Source organism: Salvia hispanica, chromosome 3 (genome assembly GCF_023119035.1).
Source record: "Salvia hispanica cultivar TCC Black 2014 chromosome 3, UniMelb_Shisp_WGS_1.0, whole genome shotgun sequence".
Lineage (NCBI taxonomy): Eukaryota > Viridiplantae > Streptophyta > Magnoliopsida > Lamiales > Lamiaceae > Salvia > Salvia hispanica.
Genome location: NC_062967.1, coordinates 16,582,512 through 16,602,345, shown reverse-complemented (window position 1 = coordinate 16,602,345; position 19,834 = coordinate 16,582,512). Strand labels below are relative to the sequence as shown.

The 19,834-nt window shown below is 37.7% G+C and overlaps 1 protein-coding gene and 1 long non-coding RNA gene across 6 annotated transcripts; one reads left to right on the top strand and one right to left on the bottom strand.

The window, feature by feature from the left end:
* The first annotated feature begins 4,708 nt into the window (after positions 1–4,708).
* LOC125214033 lies at positions 4,709–7,052 on the top strand. Of its 5 annotated transcripts, none has more exons than XM_048114878.1 (2): positions 4,709–5,485; positions 6,967–7,052. In XM_048114878.1, the coding sequence occupies exon 1, from the start codon at positions 4,846–4,848 to the stop codon at positions 5,479–5,481; it is 636 nt and encodes a 211-aa protein (XP_047970835.1). In that variant the 5' UTR covers positions 4,709–4,845; the 3' UTR covers positions 5,482–5,485; positions 6,967–7,052. The 5 variants fall into 5 exon arrangements, with proteins under 5 accessions (XP_047970835.1, XP_047970834.1, XP_047970832.1 ...); XM_048114877.1 differs by lacking the exon at positions 6,967–7,052 and adding an exon at positions 5,803–6,954; XM_048114875.1 differs by lacking the exon at positions 6,967–7,052 and adding an exon at positions 5,637–6,954.
* Positions 7,053–12,477: 5,425 nt separating this feature from the next.
* Positions 12,478–13,281, bottom strand: LOC125217018. The gene is made up of 2 exons (XR_007175548.1): positions 12,735–13,281; positions 12,478–12,590 (listed from the first exon to the last, which is right to left on the bottom strand). It is a non-coding gene; the product is annotated as an uncharacterized LOC125217018 (long non-coding RNA).
* Between the last annotated feature and the right edge of the window lie 6,553 nt (positions 13,282–19,834).

Genomic DNA, 19,834 nt, shown 5'->3' with positions numbered 1-19,834 from the left:
TAATCAGCTACGGCCTCGAGGATCATCTTGGGATTCTTTCCCTTTTAGCCGGTCGTGTAGGCCCCCTTCCGGGCGGTTGGACAGTTCTTCCACTCCCAATGCATACAATCTATGGTGTCTAACATTCCGGGGAACCCATGCTGCTCCCCGTGCATCTGCATCAGATATTGACAATCTTGGGGGGTAGGGCTTCGAAGGTACTGCTCACCGAAAATTTGAATCACGCCCTGACAGAAAAACTTCCAGAGAAGTCGTCTCACCAATGTGGAGGTACTCGTCCCACATGTCTGTCGCGCCTCCGTAGGCCAACTGCTTGATTGCCGCCGTGCACTTTTGAATAGGGGTGTGGCCGGGTCTGCCAGCCGCATCGTGCCTGAAGTGGAAATACTGATATCGACGCTCCAAAGCATCAACGATACGCATAAACAACTCCATTCGCATTCTAAAGCGCCGCCTGAACATGTTTGCGTTAAACCGCGGGTCCGGTGCGAAGTAGTCGTCATATAGCCGCTGATGTGCAGCTACGTGATCCCGATCAATCAGCTGTTGGCGGTGGACAACGGGTGGAGGGCGAGGTACCGCCTGCTGTTAGACCCTTTGCATGTACCGCTCTATCTCGCGGTTCATGTAGGCATCCATAGCCTCGTTCATCCGCCGTTCGTACTCCTCAGCGTCCCCACCACTACCACCACTGCTACCGCCCGCGTTACTCATCGCTCGATGTTGCTCTTGTACAGAAATTTAGAGAGAGAGAAATCTCGTTAAAACAAGTGGTGCAAATGAAAATGAAACTAAAATCGCGTATATATAGTGTTTCAAAAAATTTCAAAAAATAAAAAATAGCCCTGGCCGATCGCTCGCCGATCGCGAGCCTGCAATGGCGGCCAACGCATCGGCGAACGCTCGCAAATCGGCGTGCGCTCGCCTATTTTTTCACCAAAAAGGCGCTGGCCGATTCCAATGGTTCGGCTAGCGACGCGAATCGACTAGCCGGTGCGCTAGCCGCCATTGTGGATGCTCTTATAATTAGGGAATATGTAGTGTCATGTTTACCTAATAAAATGAGATAGTATAATTTTATGTATGACATGTAAACTGTACCTTTGAATATTGTAAACGTTTAGATGAGATGTGTGCATTTAATACTCAATAACAATGGGAGTTTTTTTTTTTTTTTGTTAATTAATACAATTAGGCATGAAATGTACGTGTTGACAACCATTAAGGAAGAAAATTGTACGCCCTATTTGTCTTCAAGTTTGCTTGAATTATTTTGCAATATTAACTACATTTAATGGAGGTTTTAGTAACAACCAAAAATCAATCTTAATTAATAATTTTATTTAGCAATATTCATTACATTTATTGGAAGTCTAATTAATTTACATGAAACTGCCGTTAACCCTAAACAAATTCACAAACAAAAATTAGTTTTAATTAAATTATAATTGTTAATATAAAATGACAATCTTGTAAATATTTCCGAAATTCCCCTTTTATATATGTATAGATTCGATCAAACTCAATTTTAAAGAATAAAAAAAATAAAGATAATAGAGTATATTTAAAAGGGATGATGCTGATCGAATTAAATTGATTCCAATATTCACCTCAAATAATACTAATAAATAGATCCATCCGAATTGGCTAATAACTTAATTAATTCTAACATATGACTATTTTTTATATTAAAATTGACTTCATATTTACCTTTACACTTCAAGAAGTAAAATAAAAGGCCTTAGATAAGATGGAATGAACCACACATAATTCGCCTCCCTTTTGAAGAAATTTGTGGTATGTGAATCCACATGATATTCCTTTCTCTTCGTTTGATCTTGTCCCAATCAACAATAATGTGAGACCAACTCCATAGATTATCCTAGCCAAAGAGAGAGACTACTTAGTTCATGTAACATAGATTACACCATTCATACCAAAATCACAAAGAGTTGCAACTCAAAATCAAGATACAAGGTTCAAAATGAACAAAAAATGTAGTTCGAAATATGTTTTCATACCATGTCGAAACAAAGAAAACTATGGAAAATATCTTGCTATATCTTTGTGATTCAACTTGTCCAGTAAAAACCAACCACCCTAATAAATTAACGAAAATATGAGCTACACTCAGAAAAATGGTTGCGGCCATGCCTAACACGAATGCTTCATGACTTCGCACTTTACATTCGAATATCTACATCCTCCTATGCTTCCCCTAATTGGTCAAATTACAAAATCTTGATATCGAAAACCTACTAAAAATAAAAATCTAACTAAGAAAAAAAGCTTACATGGTTTTGAGCTTCCTTAGCCTTGATTGCAAAAAAACAGAGCAATGATATCCAACACAAAGATTAAGAGACATGCACAAATACCCAATATTTTTGTCTTCATCTTCTTTGACATGATTTTGTTTGTAAAAGTAAGAAACTACGCCCTTTTTGGACAAGAAATGTGAGATTTCATATGAATTTAGTCATTTAGAGAAGGACGGAGTATATATATTATTGATTCGGGTTTTGAATATTCTTATATTTATTTTGCTTTTATGCATACTTTTACCCTATTTTTATTACCTTTCGTTTTTTTTATATTCTTTTCGTACGATAAAGTATGTTATAAACCAAATAAGAGGTAGTATTGCTATTGCAGGTTAAGTATTCTTTTGTGATGATAAAAGATGTTGGTATAAATACATGAGATTTTCAATCTCCAAGACTTAAATAATTTTGTAAAGTAATTTGATCTACATCAAGAAACAAGATTTTGGAGAGTAATCTCTTCATAGAAAGTAAGTTTGTTTGTTTGTTTTTTTTTTTTTTTACTTTTATTACTACTTTGATTGTTTACCCATGTGAAGTTATTGCAAATATATGGTACTCCCTCCGTTCTATATTAGATATCGCATTTTTCTTTTTAGTTTGTCCCGCAAAAGATGTCATATTTCCTTTTTTAGAAAAAGTTTTCTCTCACATTAATTATAAAATTATATTTTCTCTCGGCACTTAACACACAAAATAATATTTCCTAAAATCTTGTGTCATCTCCCAAGTGTGATATCTACTATGGGACGGAGGGAATAGTAAATTGATGATTCCATGTTGCTTAATAAATTGTCGACCATGTTCTCATATTAAAAATAAGAGTGAACTACAAAAATGGTCTTTGGACTATGGGTTTATCTCGCCCATAGTCCCTGGACTTTAAAAATATCGTCAGACATCCTTGGACTAAGAGTTTATCTCGAAAATGATCATTTTTCACTGTTTTCGGTCGAAAATATCATTTTTTTGGGGGGGTGGGGGTTTGGGCAATTTGGTCTTTTTACACTTTTAACATTTTAAATCTGATTATTTCAGTTATGTACTAAATCTGATATTATTTCAAAATTATCATTATTCTTCCCTTTTGTCATCCTTCACTTTGTTTCTTTATTTCACTAGTATTAGATTTAATTTTACAAAATTAAATTTTAAATTTTAATTTTAAATATCAATAAATTTTTTTAATTATAAAAATTATTAAATAATAAAAATTAATAGTCATAATCAATATTTGATAGTGTCTAATATTTTAATCAATAAGGTATGACAACGCCTTAGTTCTAACCAATATTTAATAGCTTTAATCATAAATAGATCATATAACACGATTTATTCTGAAATAAATATGCATCTAATGTAAGACTAATATACTTTTCGTTTATTAATTTGAAAACAATCAAAATTTACTAGAAAATTTCAATAAAAACACTCCTATATAAAATTTTTAGTAGGATCAAATTTTTAGTCAACTTCATAATATTCAATCACAAGCAATTATAACAACTGAACGAAGGCTAAATAGAATAACTCTTATTTTTCCATTATGATTAATATTATTTTTTCTGTAATTCTTCAATTCTTCTGAATATTATATTAAATAACAAAAATTAATAATTCTAATTAATATTTATAGTGTCCATGAATTAATACTTTTAATTAAAAAATTTATTGATATTTAAAAATTAAAATTTAAAATATTATTTATTAAAATTAAATCTAATATTGAAATAGAGAAACAAGGTGAAGGATGACAAAATGGAAGAAGAATGATAATTTTGAAATAATATCAGATTTAGTACATAACTGAAATAATATCAGATTTAAAATGTTAAAAGTGTAAAAAGATCAAATTGCCCAAACTCCCCAAAAGGATATTTTCGACCGAAAATAGTGAAAAAGACCATTTTCGAGATAAACCATTAGTTCAAGGATTACTAGCGAGGTAATAGTCAAGGGAACATTTTTGTAGTTCACTCTAAGAATAATTATAATGATGATTTCAATTTCATTATCTAAATACGATTTTATTATTCAAACTCGTGTGACAAAATTGAACTATTTGGGCGATATTTTTAAAACGACGTACTCCCTTCGTTCCTCTATTATAGGGACGTTTCTTTTTTACATTAGATTTTAAGAAAAATAACTGTATTAAGTGAGTTTAATAAATGGATGACAAAGTTATGAATAGAAAAAACTAAAGAAATAGTGATATAATTAAGTAAGAGAGTTGCTCTAATAAATCATTTTATGCATCATTTAATTTTTTTAATTTTTAATTTTTTGGTAAAGAAAGTCGGCTAAGCGAAAGTAAACAAAATATTTTTCATTTTGGTAAAGGAGCCAAATATTTTATGCATCATTTTAATTTTTAACTCTTACCCATTTTTCAATTTTTTTTTCTTATTCTCTCTTTGTCTGCCATCCCCACTTTCATTTGCTCAATTTCTCATTTTCTAGTCAAAATGAGCTCAATTACGGATCCGATATATGAAATCTTGGAAGATTATATGATTGGATGATACTTTTGCTAAAAAAAGTGGAGCCTGAAGATGGAAGTGATGATACATCCTATTCCTCTGGCGAAGAGGAAGGAGACGATTCAGATCCCCAATCTTCCGACGACGAAGCTGAAAATCGACGAACCCTACAAAATCTGAAATCCCCAATCCCAGACCCCAAATTCGATCCGAAATCGGCCTCCAGAGGTAACGAATTGGATTCCGACGCCGATTCGAAACGAATCCCTTCCAATTACATGATGCAGCCGATCCCCAAAGGCTCGGTTTCCTCAATGAAGCGCAATCGCAACGAGACTGATGGGGATTTGGTAAGGAGATGTCAGAGATCGAAAATTGAAGAGAAGAAATCCGTTTCCACGCCGCCTGGAGGGGGTGGGTTGGGGTGTAATGCGGTCGACCTGAACGAGCCTATGGCGGCCAAGAGGAAGGCGGAGGCAAAGGCGACGACGGCCAATTCCCGAGCTCCAGCTTCGATGCCCGAAAACGAGATCGTCGCGAGCATCGTCCAGTCGTTGGATCTAAGGACGTTGTTGAACACCATTAAGTACCTCTCCGTTTGCCAGAATCCGCAAGAGAGAGAAATCCTCGAGGGACTCATGGACCAGCTCCACTGCCAATTGGGATACAAGTGAACTGGTTTTTATCTTTAATCTGGAGTACTAAACTTTTTTTAATTAAGTATGTTTTGTTGTTCTCTTTAATTTGTGTTATTTTGATATTTTATTTTATTTAGTAATATAAAAATTAAAAAAAAAACATAAAAATAGTGAAGATTTCAATTGGGCAGATTTATAGGGCAAAATTTAGGGAAGGTAGAGGCTATGGATAGAGAAGGGGATGGTGAAGGAGTTGATTTCTGGGCTTAGTATTTCAATATTAATGCATCTTTCGATAATATGAAAGCGAAGTTCCCATCCCACGTTGCTCTCGTGGCTGATATGAGTTTGTTGAAGGAGAGGTTGAGTTTGATTGGGAATGTGAAGGCCAAGGAGTTGGATGATGAGTGGAAGCAGTTGTTTGTGGAGGAGAGTAAGCTGAGTTGCATATTTTGATGTTGATGAAGGAACATTGTTCAAATGGCTTTGGATCAGTAATAGGGTTGGAAATGGCTAAGTTGGTACGACTTTTGTGCTTGAATTTATACCTTTTGAAGTTGAATGTGATGCTTTTGATTTGATTAGGGCAATGTGGTTTTAGAGTATTTGTTCAAATTCTTGCTTATATTGATGGTTAATCTATCATTGTTTCTGTGGTGAAACTTTTTTTGTTGATATTTGAGTGTGCAACTTGCTGTTTATATATAGGAGTGCCTAGAATACTTGTGAATGTTCCTACTTCAAAAGCTCGTAAAGTTCCCATCGTATTCAACTCTCCTCTACTTGCTTGGGAACACATGTGGATTTAGTATTTTGTTTGCAGCAGCGTCTTAGTATTGCTTTTGTTTGCAGCAGCGTCTTTGTATAGCTTTTGGTCCACTGAATCACTGCATTGATCGCGTTATAAGAATTTATATATTCGTAGATTTATGTGCTGCATTTGCAGAGAAGACATCTTGCTTAGTTTAGATATATGGCCTCAACTTTCTGCAAGCTCTTTGCTCTCACAGCACCTCTGTGCTTAGCAGATCATATCGTTACTTCTCAAGTCTTTCGATGAGATTGTCATTGGGTTGCATCTTTAAAACACGACAGCCTTACTTTGTATGCTGAGGATGTTAGGTCGATCCGAGTGATATCTCTTTTTTTGCAGAATGCTTCTATACTGCTAAACTATGTGAGAGTTGTGCAGGTTAAATTGTTCATGACAAGTGTTTCTTTGAATTTATAGATTAATTGTAAGTTGCAACTTTGTCAATTATGTCATAGATTAATTGTAAGTTATGGTTTTTGCTCAATATCGAAATTGAGTTGAAAAGTGATGTAGATGGAGGGGTGGTTTTATTTTGTTTGTCTACATACCTTGGCCATATCTGTATAATTTCTATAGATTTTCTTTTAATCATTTTTGTTGCAGAATAGATATTTTTGTATTGGTTCAAATGACTCTGAATTATTACTATAAGTCAATTTGTTCAGGTTATATTTCTATAAATTTTCTTTTAATCATTTTTGTTGCAGGTTTTATTTTGATTGTCTGCCTACTTTGGCCACATTTGTATGAATTCTGTAGCTTTTCTTTTAATTATTTTTGCACTTTCTTTCAATTTGCAAGATTAATGTATTGTGTTTTGTTTATGAGATTGAATATCATAACTTATTGATAAATAGATGATTGATGATTAGTCATTCAATCGTATACATAGTACTATATCTAAGTATGAATATGACAATGAAAAGACACTACATTTGATCATGTTACAAAAATATTTCTAAATTTTAAAGACATCCGAACTTCACGGGCGCTGCACGCCCCGGAAATCACTGCCTTATTGCAGGTTACCGGATTCATCAGCAGTCGTGGCGGTCCGCTGGGTTCTCCGACTGGTATTCCAGCCTTTTTGCAAGCAATTTCCGTTGCATTTCTTACCCTTTTTGAATATTTTTATCATTTTTTAGTTTTTTTTTATCTAATTATTACTTTCTCCGTCCCGGATAATTCGTCCCACTTTGATCGGGTATGGATTTTAAGAAGTGTAATGAAAATTGAGTTGAAAAAGTTAGTGGAATCTGTGTCCAACTTTTATATATTAGTTTTATAATAAAATGTGAATATAAATGAATTAGTGGAACATGAGGTTGTCTATCAAAAATTGTAAAAAAGTGAAATGGGACAAATTATGCAGGATGGACCGAAATGAAATAATGGAACAAATTATCCGGGAAGGGGGGGAGTAATAATCAATCTATGTAAAAATCCACAATTCTTCTCCATATTGCCGATTTTCATTTTTTGTCATCTTCACTTTCTTACTGTCACTACCATCTCCTTTTTCTCAAATACTCTTTCTCAATTTCTAAACCAAATGAGTTCAAGTTCGGATCCAATTGAGAGGCGTTTGCTAAAAGAAGTGCTACCTAAGGAGCCTCAAACTATCGCCTCCAAACACGAAGATGGAAGTGATGATACATCCTCTGCCGAAGAACAAGGAGGAGACGATTCAGATCCCCAATCTTCCGAACCAGATTCTTCCGACGACGAAACTGAGGCTGGCTCCTCCTCCGACGAAGCTGAAAATCGCCGAACCCTAGAAAATCTGAAATCCCCAATTCCAGACCCCAAATTCGATCCGAAATCGGCCTCGAGAGGTAACGAATTGGATCCCGACGCCAAATCGAAACGAATCCCCTCCAATTACACGATGCAGCCGATCCTCAAAGGCTCGGTATCCTCATCGAAGCGCAGTCGCAACGAGATTGATGGGGATTTGGTGAGGAAATGTCAGAGATCGAGAATTGAGGAGAAGAAATCTGTTTCCACGCTGCCTGGAGGGGGTGGGTTGGGGTGTAATGCGGTCGACCTGAACGAGCCTATAGCGGAGGCAAAGGCGGCGACGGCCAATTCCCGAGCTCCAGCTGCGATGCCCAAAGACCCGATCCTCGTGAGCTTTGTCCGGGTGAAGGCGCAGAGGAAGTTGTTGAACACCATGAAGTCCCTCTCCGCGTGCCAGGACCCGCAACAGAGAGAAGTTCTCCAGGAACTCATCAACCAGCTCTGCTGTCAGTTGGGATTGAAGTGATCTGGTTTTTATCTTAACTCTACTAATTTGGATCAGTAATATAATATGGTTGGAAATGGCCAAGTTGGTACAGTGTTTGTGCTTGAATTTGTACATTTTGAAGTTGAATGTGATGCTTTGGTTTTATTAGGCCAATGTGGTTTATGAGCATATCATATCTTTAAAAATCTCAATTATTTAATTATATTTTGATTTACAGTATATTTTTTATATTTGTTTAGATATTTGTTTCTTAGTATTCTAGTCTTATAAATAAAAGATATTGTATTCATTCATTCAACCAATTAATGAATTATTATTTCTCTCAAAGATAACGAGTGTTTTCCAATCCAAATTTGGATTTCCTCCGCCGATCCTAATTGGACGCCGGAGTATTCTATCAGCCGCCTAGTTATCGCGTTGCCCGACGGGAAGAACCCGCACACAACTCGAAACTATTATTTCCGCCGACCATGTGCCAGGGCGCCGGAGCAATTTCGATAGCCGAGCGACAGCCGCCGATCGCAGTTAAGGAGTAAAGATGATGAAGATAGTGATATACTCCCTCCGTCCCCGATTAGGAGTCACACTTTGACCGGGCACGAGTTTTAAGAAATGTAAAGAAAAGTTGGTTGAAAAATTTAGTGGAATGTGTGACCCATTTTTTATATTGGTTTTATAATAAAATGTGAGTGAATTGAGTTAGTGGAATGTGGGGCCTACTTACTATTTATAGTAAAAATGCAATGTGACTCTTATTTATGGACGGACTGAAATGGAAAAGTACGACTCTTAATCGGGGGCGGAGGGAGTATTTAAGATGATCAAAATGGTCACTGTGCGTAGAGGTGTCAAGTGGGCTGGGCCAGCCGAGTCCGGCCCAGGCCCATGTCTGGAACGGGCTGGGCCGGGGCTGGGTTTTGGTTTGTATATTGAGCCCAGCCCAGCTCGAGCCCAGTTAGCAAGTGGGCCGGGCTGAGCTGGGCCTAGTTTACATATTTTTATAATCAAGGAGATGATATTATATGCAAATGAAAAACAAATGATAATGTTCCTAATTTATATAAAAAAAATATAAATTTACAAAACTTAGCTAAATTATACCTTGTAAGCTAAATATACGATGTTAGGTAATATAAAACTAATTATTATACACATATGCAGAACTGTTTTTTACGAGACAAATCAATTAACAATTAATCTCTATAATCATGGAAATCACAATTAATTTAATTCCATGAATAGGATCCACTAATCACTATAATTATGGATAAAAAATTTGTTATACTATTGTAATTTAGATTTAGTAAATGAATGCATCAATTTATTAAAATTGCCAAGATATAATTAATCAAGGATCTTAAGATATATTCAACAATATCTAATCTTCATAATTTATGTACACATATATATAAGGCAGACGCTATTTTCTACTCCATCATTACGCAAAATTATGATTAAATCTAAAATAACAATTATTCTGAAAAGAGAACAATTAGTTAACAACTAATCTTTATAATTATGGAAATAAAATTTGCAATAAGTCTGATTTAGGTTAATTAATTGAATTTATCAATTATTCCAAATTACTCGATGGAAAATAGTATTTTATGTTTTTATACTTATATCTATCATATAGAAATTTTCACATATTATTTTTGAATTCATAAAATATATACTAAGTGTATGCTAATGGGATAGATTTAATACTAATTACATAAGGGAATTGTACTGGGCCTGGGCCGGCCTTCAGGTGATCCTGAGCCCGGGCCGGCCCTGGGTTTAGAAAACAGCTCAATTGGAGCCCGATTAAACCACTAAGCCCAGCCCAGGCCCGCTCTATTTCACTAACAGGTCGGGCCTGGGTCGGCCCACAACCGGGTTGGGTCAGCCCGGCCCACTTGACATCTCTAACTATGCGCGCATTCGATCCTGGTATATGTGTCAGTTTCAGCGATAAAAAAAGTGAAGTTCTTGCTATGCAGATGGCAAAACCGGATCCACGTGATAGCAAGAAGGAGCTTCCCCATGAAGTAGTAATCAAGCGCTTGTTTGCCGCAGGGACCTTTCGCATCGAGCTACACATGCCTGCAAACCATGTTGGCTTCAATAATGCTCCGGAATTTAATGGGGATTTGAATGTCACTGATATTACAAGCTTGAATCCTCGATTACTGTCGATCACCGCCGATGCAAGGTTGATTCCTCCGCGAAATAACAAGTCGTGTTTGATCATTCAGAGACGTGTGGCAGAGCTTTCCATTTTAGCGTTGAATTTGGATGTCCGCATCAGTCTGCCTTCGTTAATTTTTTATGGAGGTGATGAAGGGAAACAACTGCTCGGTGTGTGTTTGATCCAGGAGGAGACGCCTCGCCAAGGCTTTTGCTTTCAACTCTCGTCATTGCTTCGTGGTTTCCACCTTGAGGATAAGGCGGATTTTAACCGTGGGGGAGTTGATACGATCTCATATCATATCTTTAGAAATCTCAATTATTTAGTTATATTTTGATTTACCGTATATTTTCTATATTTGTTTAGATATTTGTTTCTTAGTATTCTAGTCGTATAAATAGGAGATATTGTATTCATTCATTCAACCAATTAATGAATTATTATTTCTCCCAAAGATAACGAGTGTTTTCCAATCCTAATTTGGATTCCCTCCACCGATCCTAATTGTACGTCGGAGTATTCTATCAGCCGCCTAGTTATCGCGTTGTCCGACGGGAAGAACCCGCACACAACTCGAAACTATTATTTCCGCCGACCCTGTGCTAGGGCACCGGAGCAATTTCGATCGCCGAGCGACAGCCGCCGATCGCACTTAAGGAGAAGATCCTTAATAGAGTATTTAATCAAATTCTTGCTTATGTTGATGTTAATCTATCATTGTTTTTGTGATGTACTTAGTGAAGCTATGTTTCTTCTTGTTACTCTATTTGAGTTTGCAACTTGCTGTCTATATAAAGGAGTGCCTAGAATACTTGTGAATGTTACTTCTTCTCGTAAAGTTCTCATCGTATTCAACTCTCCTCTATTTGCTCGGGAACACATGTGGATTTAGCCCAGTCTGTCCTGTAAAAATAAAAAAATAAAAAATAAAAAAACCGCCAGATATAAATTTTCCCCTGTTATAAGCCACACCAAATCCTCCTCCACCGTGCCAATTCGCTCAAGCGATTTTGAGGGTTGATCTTTGGCCGCACATATACATTTTTTGTATTCAAATCGGAGCCACCTACATCCATTCCCTCCTCCTTCCGTCGAATAGTTCGTAGACAACAAAGACATCAAGAAAAAAAAACCAACAAACCGGAGCTTTGACGAGGGCATCGGGAGGAAGAAGGTTAGAAGAGAGATGGAAGAGTGTGTTGTTGTCACGATTTTGAAGGAAGGAAGAGAGAGAAATATAAAGGGGACTAGAAAATGGCATCGAGTAGGAAATCATAATGATCCTGACATCCTGAAAAAGTGAAAATGATCGATTTTGAGTTCTAAGTTATTTTTATAGTTCTCTCTCTAAGAATAAGAGTTCTATTTGATATTAGTATATCCTTTTTCCGTTTAAAAGAATATGCACTTTAAGTTCGACACGAGTTTTAATGCAAAATTGGTAAAGTAAGAGAGAGATAAAGAGAAAAGTAAATAAAGTATTGTTAGTGGAGAATGAGTCTCACCTCATTAGAAATAAAAGAGTTACCAAAATTAGAAAGTGCATATTTATGTGAGACAGACTAAAAAGGAAAGAACGCATATTCTTGTGAGACGGAGTGTAACACCCGGACTTTTTATATCTCTTTTAATCATTCTGGAAAGGAGGTCGAAATTATCAGCCAAATTTTTACATAGTTTCTTGCGCTCAATTTAAGGAGTAGTATTGGATAGTTCGATCGACCAAGAGGAATTCAAAATGCGGTTACTACATGGAATAATTATTTATGGGCCTAATTATTTTAAAAGAAAGTATAATTCTTTTGTAAGCCCAATCACAAAATTCTTCTTTGAACCCAAAATGTCCAACAGATTTATTCTCCTTCTTAACAAATGTGCTCCTACACTTCATCCGTTACTTTGCAGAATTTAACCTGCCATCAATAAGGATTTAAATCCCAATTAAACACAATTAAATCCCACATTAATTTTCAATAATATTTCCAACGATTACTCCCTTCCACTACCTGAAATTTATGTCGGACGACGGACAATTAAATCAAATTAATCTCCATTACCTGCTTTTATTCCTCCATCAATTCCGGATTAAATGAGCAGCAATTCGTGACTGACCTCGACACAGCGGCGGACTTCCGCGCAGCTGAGGCGGAGAACTGGGCTGCTGGCTACTCCGGAGGCAGCCGGAGACGACGGCAACTGCACCCTGACAGGCTGACAGTAGCAGCGCTGCATTCTGACAAGACGGTGGCGCTGGCAGTAGCAGGTCGCGGTCACCGGCAGCAGCTCATACTGTGAGACGGCGTGACGGCGCTGCGTAGGCTCGAGAGGTGCGGCTGTTGTACACCGACGACGGCCGTGCTGTGATCGGCAAAGAGGCAGCAGCGGCGGTGGTCTCACGGTGAGTGGGCGGTGAAAATTTTAACGACAGAGGAGTGGAGGTGGCGCTGTTCTAGCGAGAGAGAGACTCCACGGTTGTTTGAGGGAGGAAGAAGAAAAAGAAGAAAATTTTGGAGTTTTCTGATTGTGGGAGAGGAAGAGAACAACTAATTCTCTTTTGGGAAATTGAGGCTCTTTCTTCAATCTTGGATGGACTAACTAAGCCAACAATTTAAGAAAATACGCATAGTTAGAATTAAATTTGCGCCATAAGGATTAATTAGTTGGGCGGCCACGAAAAGTCCGAAAGAGATAAAGGATGACCTCCGCGGGTAAAAGACAGATTAAAGAAATTCGGTTTAAAGAATTTATGCGAATGAGTAGGGCTTTTATTTAAATAAAGAAAATATTTTTGAAGTATTTAAGTTCGCAGAATGTTTTGTTTTGAGCATTGCCTATCTGTTTGTTTAGAAAGAGGATCAACTCTACTAGAGCAATTTAAAGAAATCGAATTCGGGTTTGAGTCTTGGGTGAGACCATACTCAGGCTAGTGTACACCAGGGACCGTGCGCCATCTTTCGAGTTGGCCGGTCATTGTGACCGTGGAATGTGGCCACATTCCCAGCACCAAGAAAAGATTCAGATATGGTGATTGTTCTAGGAAAAATAGATGGTGATCACAGTTTTTTACAGAGATAAGATTTTAGTGTTCTCGGGCATTTTAAATAAAATTCCGAGCTCACTCAGTGATGGCTTGACAAAACCAGTTTCATGGAAAAAATTTTGACGTGTGCCTACAAAGTATATCAATAATCAGCTCTGCATATGTTTTAAAATTGTGTCGGTTGAGCAGTGATGACGATGGGTGGTGTTGAGCTGAGATGGAAAATTTCCCTCGATAGTATTTGGATGCATATGTCTCCATACATAATGTCATTCGCTCTTGAACGCTTCCGCTAAAACAGTCTTTCTATTGAGATCACATATTATTGATCGAGTTTATGTAATTGTCGAGATGATACTTTGATTATAATCAAGTTATTTCCATTAATCAAGCCAAGTCCAATTATACAGTTGTTTTCCCCCTTCTTCCCTGTTTCTTATATCTCACCCTAGTCGCGATAAACCGTTCTTTCTATCCTTAGAAAGGGCGGGCGTGACACGGAAGGAGTAGTTTGGATTGTTTAGTTTGTAACATTATATCTTACATTAAATTTGTACTCCCTCCGTCCCACTTTAGGAGTCCCGATTGAGTTCGGCACGGATTTTAAGAAATATATAGGAAAGTTGGTGAAAAAAGATAGTGGAATGTGGGTCCTACTTTTATATAATACAATGTGAGAGGAAAAAGGTGAGTGGAATGTGGGGCCTATTACCAACTATGAAATATTCTAATCGGGAATCCTAAAGTGGGACATCCAAAAGTAGTAAACCAGGACTCCTAAAGTGGGACGGAGGGAGTATTAGGTTTGGTTTATGAGATTTAATCTCACAACTTTAGATGGATAATCATGTGATAATTAGTCATAACAATCTCCTCAAACTAAAATTATCTCATAAATTAATTCATGGATTATCATATACTCTTTCTATCCAATTAAATATGAAATATTTGTTTTTTGGCGAGTTCTTTTATGTTGTGTTATTTGTGAGTTACAGAAGAGAAAATAAAGTAAGATAGATGATAAAAAGTAAATGATGATATTTTTATTTTAACAAACGTTTCATTTTTAATGGAACAATCCAAAATTAAAAATGATTCATTTAGTCATGGCAAATAAAGACACATTTAAAGACTAAATTTAGAACTCTCCCAATGGAAGGATCCTCCAAGAGGGCCATTCTTTTTTCTTTTCTTCTTTTTTTATAATTTCCACATCAATATTTTAACCCATTTATTCTTAAGGGCCTATCTTCTTGCAATGCAAGGGCCTATCCCACTTTTTATTTCATTCCACATCCTATATTTTATTTTAATTTTTTTGAACTTCTATATTCCATCCGTCCATAAAAAATAGAGCACGTTCATTTATGGAAAGTTTTCAACAAATAATAACCCTACACATCATTCCACTAGCACTACTTCTCTCTTACTTTTTCTTCTTCTCTCTTACTTTTTTCTCTTCTCTCTTACTTTACCAATTCTACATTAAAACCCGTGTCATACACAAATTGCTCTATCTTTTATGGACGTACCAATTCAATCATTCCCTTCTCTCTATTTTTTTGTGCCATATACAAATTGCTCTACTTTACCTTTATGGAGTATTTAATATGATATCAACTTAATTAAATTAAAATATAAAATACTATATACTAATACATAAAATAAATTTTAATTGATACCAAATACTCCCTTTGTCCGCGAATAGATGTCTCGGTTCACCCTTATCATAAATGGTAATGGCGTATATACAAGTAATGCCCATATTCTATTAACTTTTTTCCATCCACTTTTCTTAACATTTCTTAAAACTATTGCCGTTTATAAATGAAACTCTTAATGTCGGACGGAGAAAATATATGACAATTAATTAATTAATTAATTAGATGAAAACTTAAATTAGGCAATTTCCATTCTATAGCCCATTTGTTTAATAAAATTATTAGCCCACTAATAAGCTCAGTAAAATTAATTTGAATATAAATCATGGTTCAATTTTCGACTAGCCGCCTCTTCTTCTTCCTCACGCGTTTTTTTTTTCCCCTTCTCTTTCAGCAGTAAAAAGTGAATCACAGGCCGATCGACATCCCAATGGAATTGGCCAAGGCCGATACAACGGCTCAAATGGGGTAGGTGAATGGGGCGATGATCGGCCCCTCTTCCACAATGAGGGGCCGATGGGGGAGCCGATCATAGGCTCGATTTATGTGTATATACATCAAATCTTCTCTTCTCCTCGCTGCCGTTTTCACCTTTTTCTCATTTTCTCTTTCTCACTGTTACTACCATCCCCACTTTCATTTGCTCTCTCTCTCAATTTCTGATCCAAATGAGTTCAAGTTCGGATATAATGAATGAATACCTGAAAAATTATATGAGGAAATATTTTGAGAGGCGTTTGCTAAAGGAAGTGGAGCCTGCAACTATCGCCTCCAAACACGAAGATGGAAGTGGTGATACATCCTCTGCCGAAGAACAAGGAGGAGACGATTCAGATACCCAATCTTCCGACGACGAAACGGAGGTTGGCTCCTTCTCCAACGAAGCTGAAAATCGACGAACCCTAGAAAATCTGAAATCCCCAATCCCAGACCCCAAATTCGATCCGAAATCTGCCTCGGTAGATAACGAATTGGAGTCCGACGCCTATTCGAAACGAATCCCCTCCAATTACACGATGCAGCCGATCTGCAAAGGCTCGGTATCCTCATGGAAGCGCAGTCGCAACGAGATTGGTGGGGATTTGGTGAGGAGATGTCAGAAATCGAGAATTGAGGAGAAGAAATCTGTTTCAACGGGTGGGGTGGGTAGTAATGTGGTCGACCTGAAGGAGCCTATGGGGGAGAGGCTTGGCACACAAGCGGCCAAGTGGAAGGCGAAGGCGAGTGCTTCACAAGATACAAAAATAGCGGCCTACGCTACGCTGTATAACTTCTACAAGTTGTACATAACTGAAACAGAGGAGAGAGTTAGGAAGGACCTCTGCAAAACAATCAACAAGATGAAGAAAAATCTGGGTCTGGATTCCGACGACGACGCCTGAGCCATTCTTCCGATTTTCTTCTATGTTTTTTTCCCTGTATTTTATAGTTTGTTTTTTTTTTTCTTTTTTTCTAAATGCAGGATGTTTCTTTTTTTTAGAAAAAATATGTTTTTTTATAATATTTTGTCTTCAGTTTATTTCGGTTTATTATTTTATCTCATTTTTATGATACCAGCATGAGGAATTGGAAATGGAGATATGTCCTTGAGATGGGCCTATTCATTGTGAATACGCTAATGCTGTAGACCTGAACGAGCCTATGGAGGAGAGGGTTGCCACACAAGTGTCAGAGAGTCGTCCCACTGCGTTAATGTGGCCAAGAGGAAGGCAAAGACAAATGCAATGACGACCGATCCACAAGCTCCAGCTTTGATGCCCGAAAACCCGATCCTATGAGGTTGGTCCCGGTGAAGGTGCAGCGCAGGCAGAGGAAGTTGTTGGACATCATTAAGTCCCTCTCCGTGTGCCAGTAAGACAACTTGCTTAAGTTTAGATATATGACCTCAACTTTCTGCAAGCTCTTTGCTCTCACCGCACCTCGTTTGCTTAGCAGCTCGTATTCGTTTCTTCTCAAGTCTCTCGATGGGATTGTCGTTGGGTTGCATGTGCTGAGGATGTTAGGACATCCACAGTGGGGCGGACTATAGCCCGCCCTAAGCCCCGCCTTATGCACCGCCACATCATCATTTTATCCTCCGCTCATTCCACCTGCAATGGGGCAGACTATAGTCCCACCCTAAGCATTTTACTTCTATTTTGTATTTATATAATTTATGTTTGCAAATATATCAAACAAAATAAATAAATAAAAACAACACAATTAAGGCAAATCCTACATTTAATTAATTTAAAAAAAAAGTTACAAAATTAGAAATTTAAAAAAAAGTGCACTACATATAAAAAAAGAGAGGTTAGTCTAAAGTAGTCTCAACTTGCGGCTGATGCCATCGATTATCCGCTGGAAGGACTCGATTTGAGCCTGCATGAGGGCATTGTGCGTGTCCAACAACGTCCTATAGTCGGAGGAGGCCACCAAATCCGTGTAGGCATGTGCCGCAGCCGAAGTCGCGCTCGGGGTCGGGCTCGGGGGGAAGGTTAGACGGCGCGGCGGACGAGGATGTCGCCTTGCCCTTGCCCTTGGCAGCCTTGATGCCAGGGGAACGCCGGGAGGACATCGGTGTGCCGGAACTCTCATCCTCGAACACCGGATGGTTGAGGTCCATTGGAGCTGCGCCGCTTTCGCTGCTTGTATAATCACTGAAGGTGCACTTCGACGCCCTCTTCTTCGCCGCCGTCGATTCGGGCAGCACACCTCCAACGAACTTTTGTTTCTCCTTCAAGAGCGCTCAGGACTGATAGTGCTTGAAATCGTCGTACAATGACGTGTACGATTGGATTGCTTTGTCGCGCACATCTGCGAGACTCTCGCCGCTGGCCTCCTCCCTCTCGCACTTCTCGTACCCCCCTGCGAACAAATTGACCTGCTTCTTTATTTGGTTCCAATGCTTGCAGAGCGGCTCCCGTTGGCGCTTGTAGGCGGTCGGCGGCTTGGACACGTTGTATTTCTCGACGATGCGCTCCCAATACGCAGTAACCTTCTAGTTGTTGGCGAACACCGGATCCTCTAAAATATCAATCCAACACCTCGTCAAGACGATGGATTATTCCGGTTGGTAGTTCGTCATCCCTGGGCCGAACTCTTCATTCACCGTGGTAAGTGGCAACTTCTTTGCCTTGGGCCGCCTCTTCTTGGTCGCGGAGCCCGAGGCATCGGCGGTGGCGGCGGCAGCGGCCGCGAGATGGGGCGGGTGTGCGGGTGGGAGAAGGTTCCATGTCTGACAGTCCGTACGAGTCCTTGCTGAAATCGGGATCGTACTGGGTGTTGGTGTCGAAGGGCTGGTATTCATCGGGTTCTGTACCCGGCCACCGTGCACCACCACCGAAAATCGGGATCGTACTGGAAAATGGAGTGTGAAATGGAGAGTGAAAGGAGTGAAAAATGAGTTGAAAAGTGAGAGATATATATAGGTTTTGAAAATTGAATAAAATTTAAAAAATAAGCAAAAATGCGTCGCATCGTCCGCGATGCCACAATGGCGGACGATGGATCGGGAGCGGATGATGGCTCTCGCATCGTCCGCGATATCACAGTGGTGGACGATGCGACGGACGATGCATCGTCCCGCATCGTTCGCCCCATTATGGATGCTGTAAGGTTGATCGAGTGATGTCTTTTTTTGCAGAATGCTTCTATACTTCTAAACCTTGAGAGAGTTGTGCAGGTGAAATAGTTCATGAGAAGGTGTTTCTTTGATTAATTATCAATTATCATAGAAAACAAATTATGATTTTGGCTCAATATCGAAATTGAGTTGAAAAGTGATGTAGTTGGAGGGGGGATTGTGATCAATTGAGATTTTTTATGCTAATTGAGAAATGAGATTCAATATCAGCCACTTATTTTTATTAAATGAGTGGTCCAGATTTTTCCACATGGAAAATATCTTTAGATTAATTAATTATGAAAGGACAGAATGGTAATATCATGGTAAATTTTATTCAATAAATATTTTTTAAAATTTTTTATTTTTATTTTTTATTTTTTATTTTAATTTTTTTTATTTTTTTAAATTTTTAAATTTTTTTTAATTTTTTTTTTAATTTTTTTTAAATTTTTAAATTTATTTATTTATTTATTTTTAATTTTTTTAATTTTTATTTTTGAACTACATATACAGTTCATGTCAACTACACACATATAATGTCAACTATGTGTACAATCCATGTCAACTACATATACAATTCATGTTAACTACACAATATAATGTCAACTACATGTACAATTCATGTCAAATAGTATTTATTGAATAAAGTTGTTGACATTTGATGTGTAGTTGACATGAATTGTAATCATGTAGTCGAAAATTTTTTTTAAAAAAAATAAAAAAAAAATAAAAAAAATTACAATTATGCCCCTCTGTTGACCTAAACTACATGCTGTTGACATTTCACAAATATTCTGGCTGAGTGGCTGAGATTGCATCTCAATTCTCAATTAAGTTGATAAATCTCAA

Bases quoted from the DNA above. Each gene is read 5' to 3' on its own strand.
- LOC125214033 (XM_048114878.1), top strand. From the start codon at position 4,846: ATGATACTTTTGCTAAAAAAAGTGGAGCCTGAAGATGGAAGTGATGAT.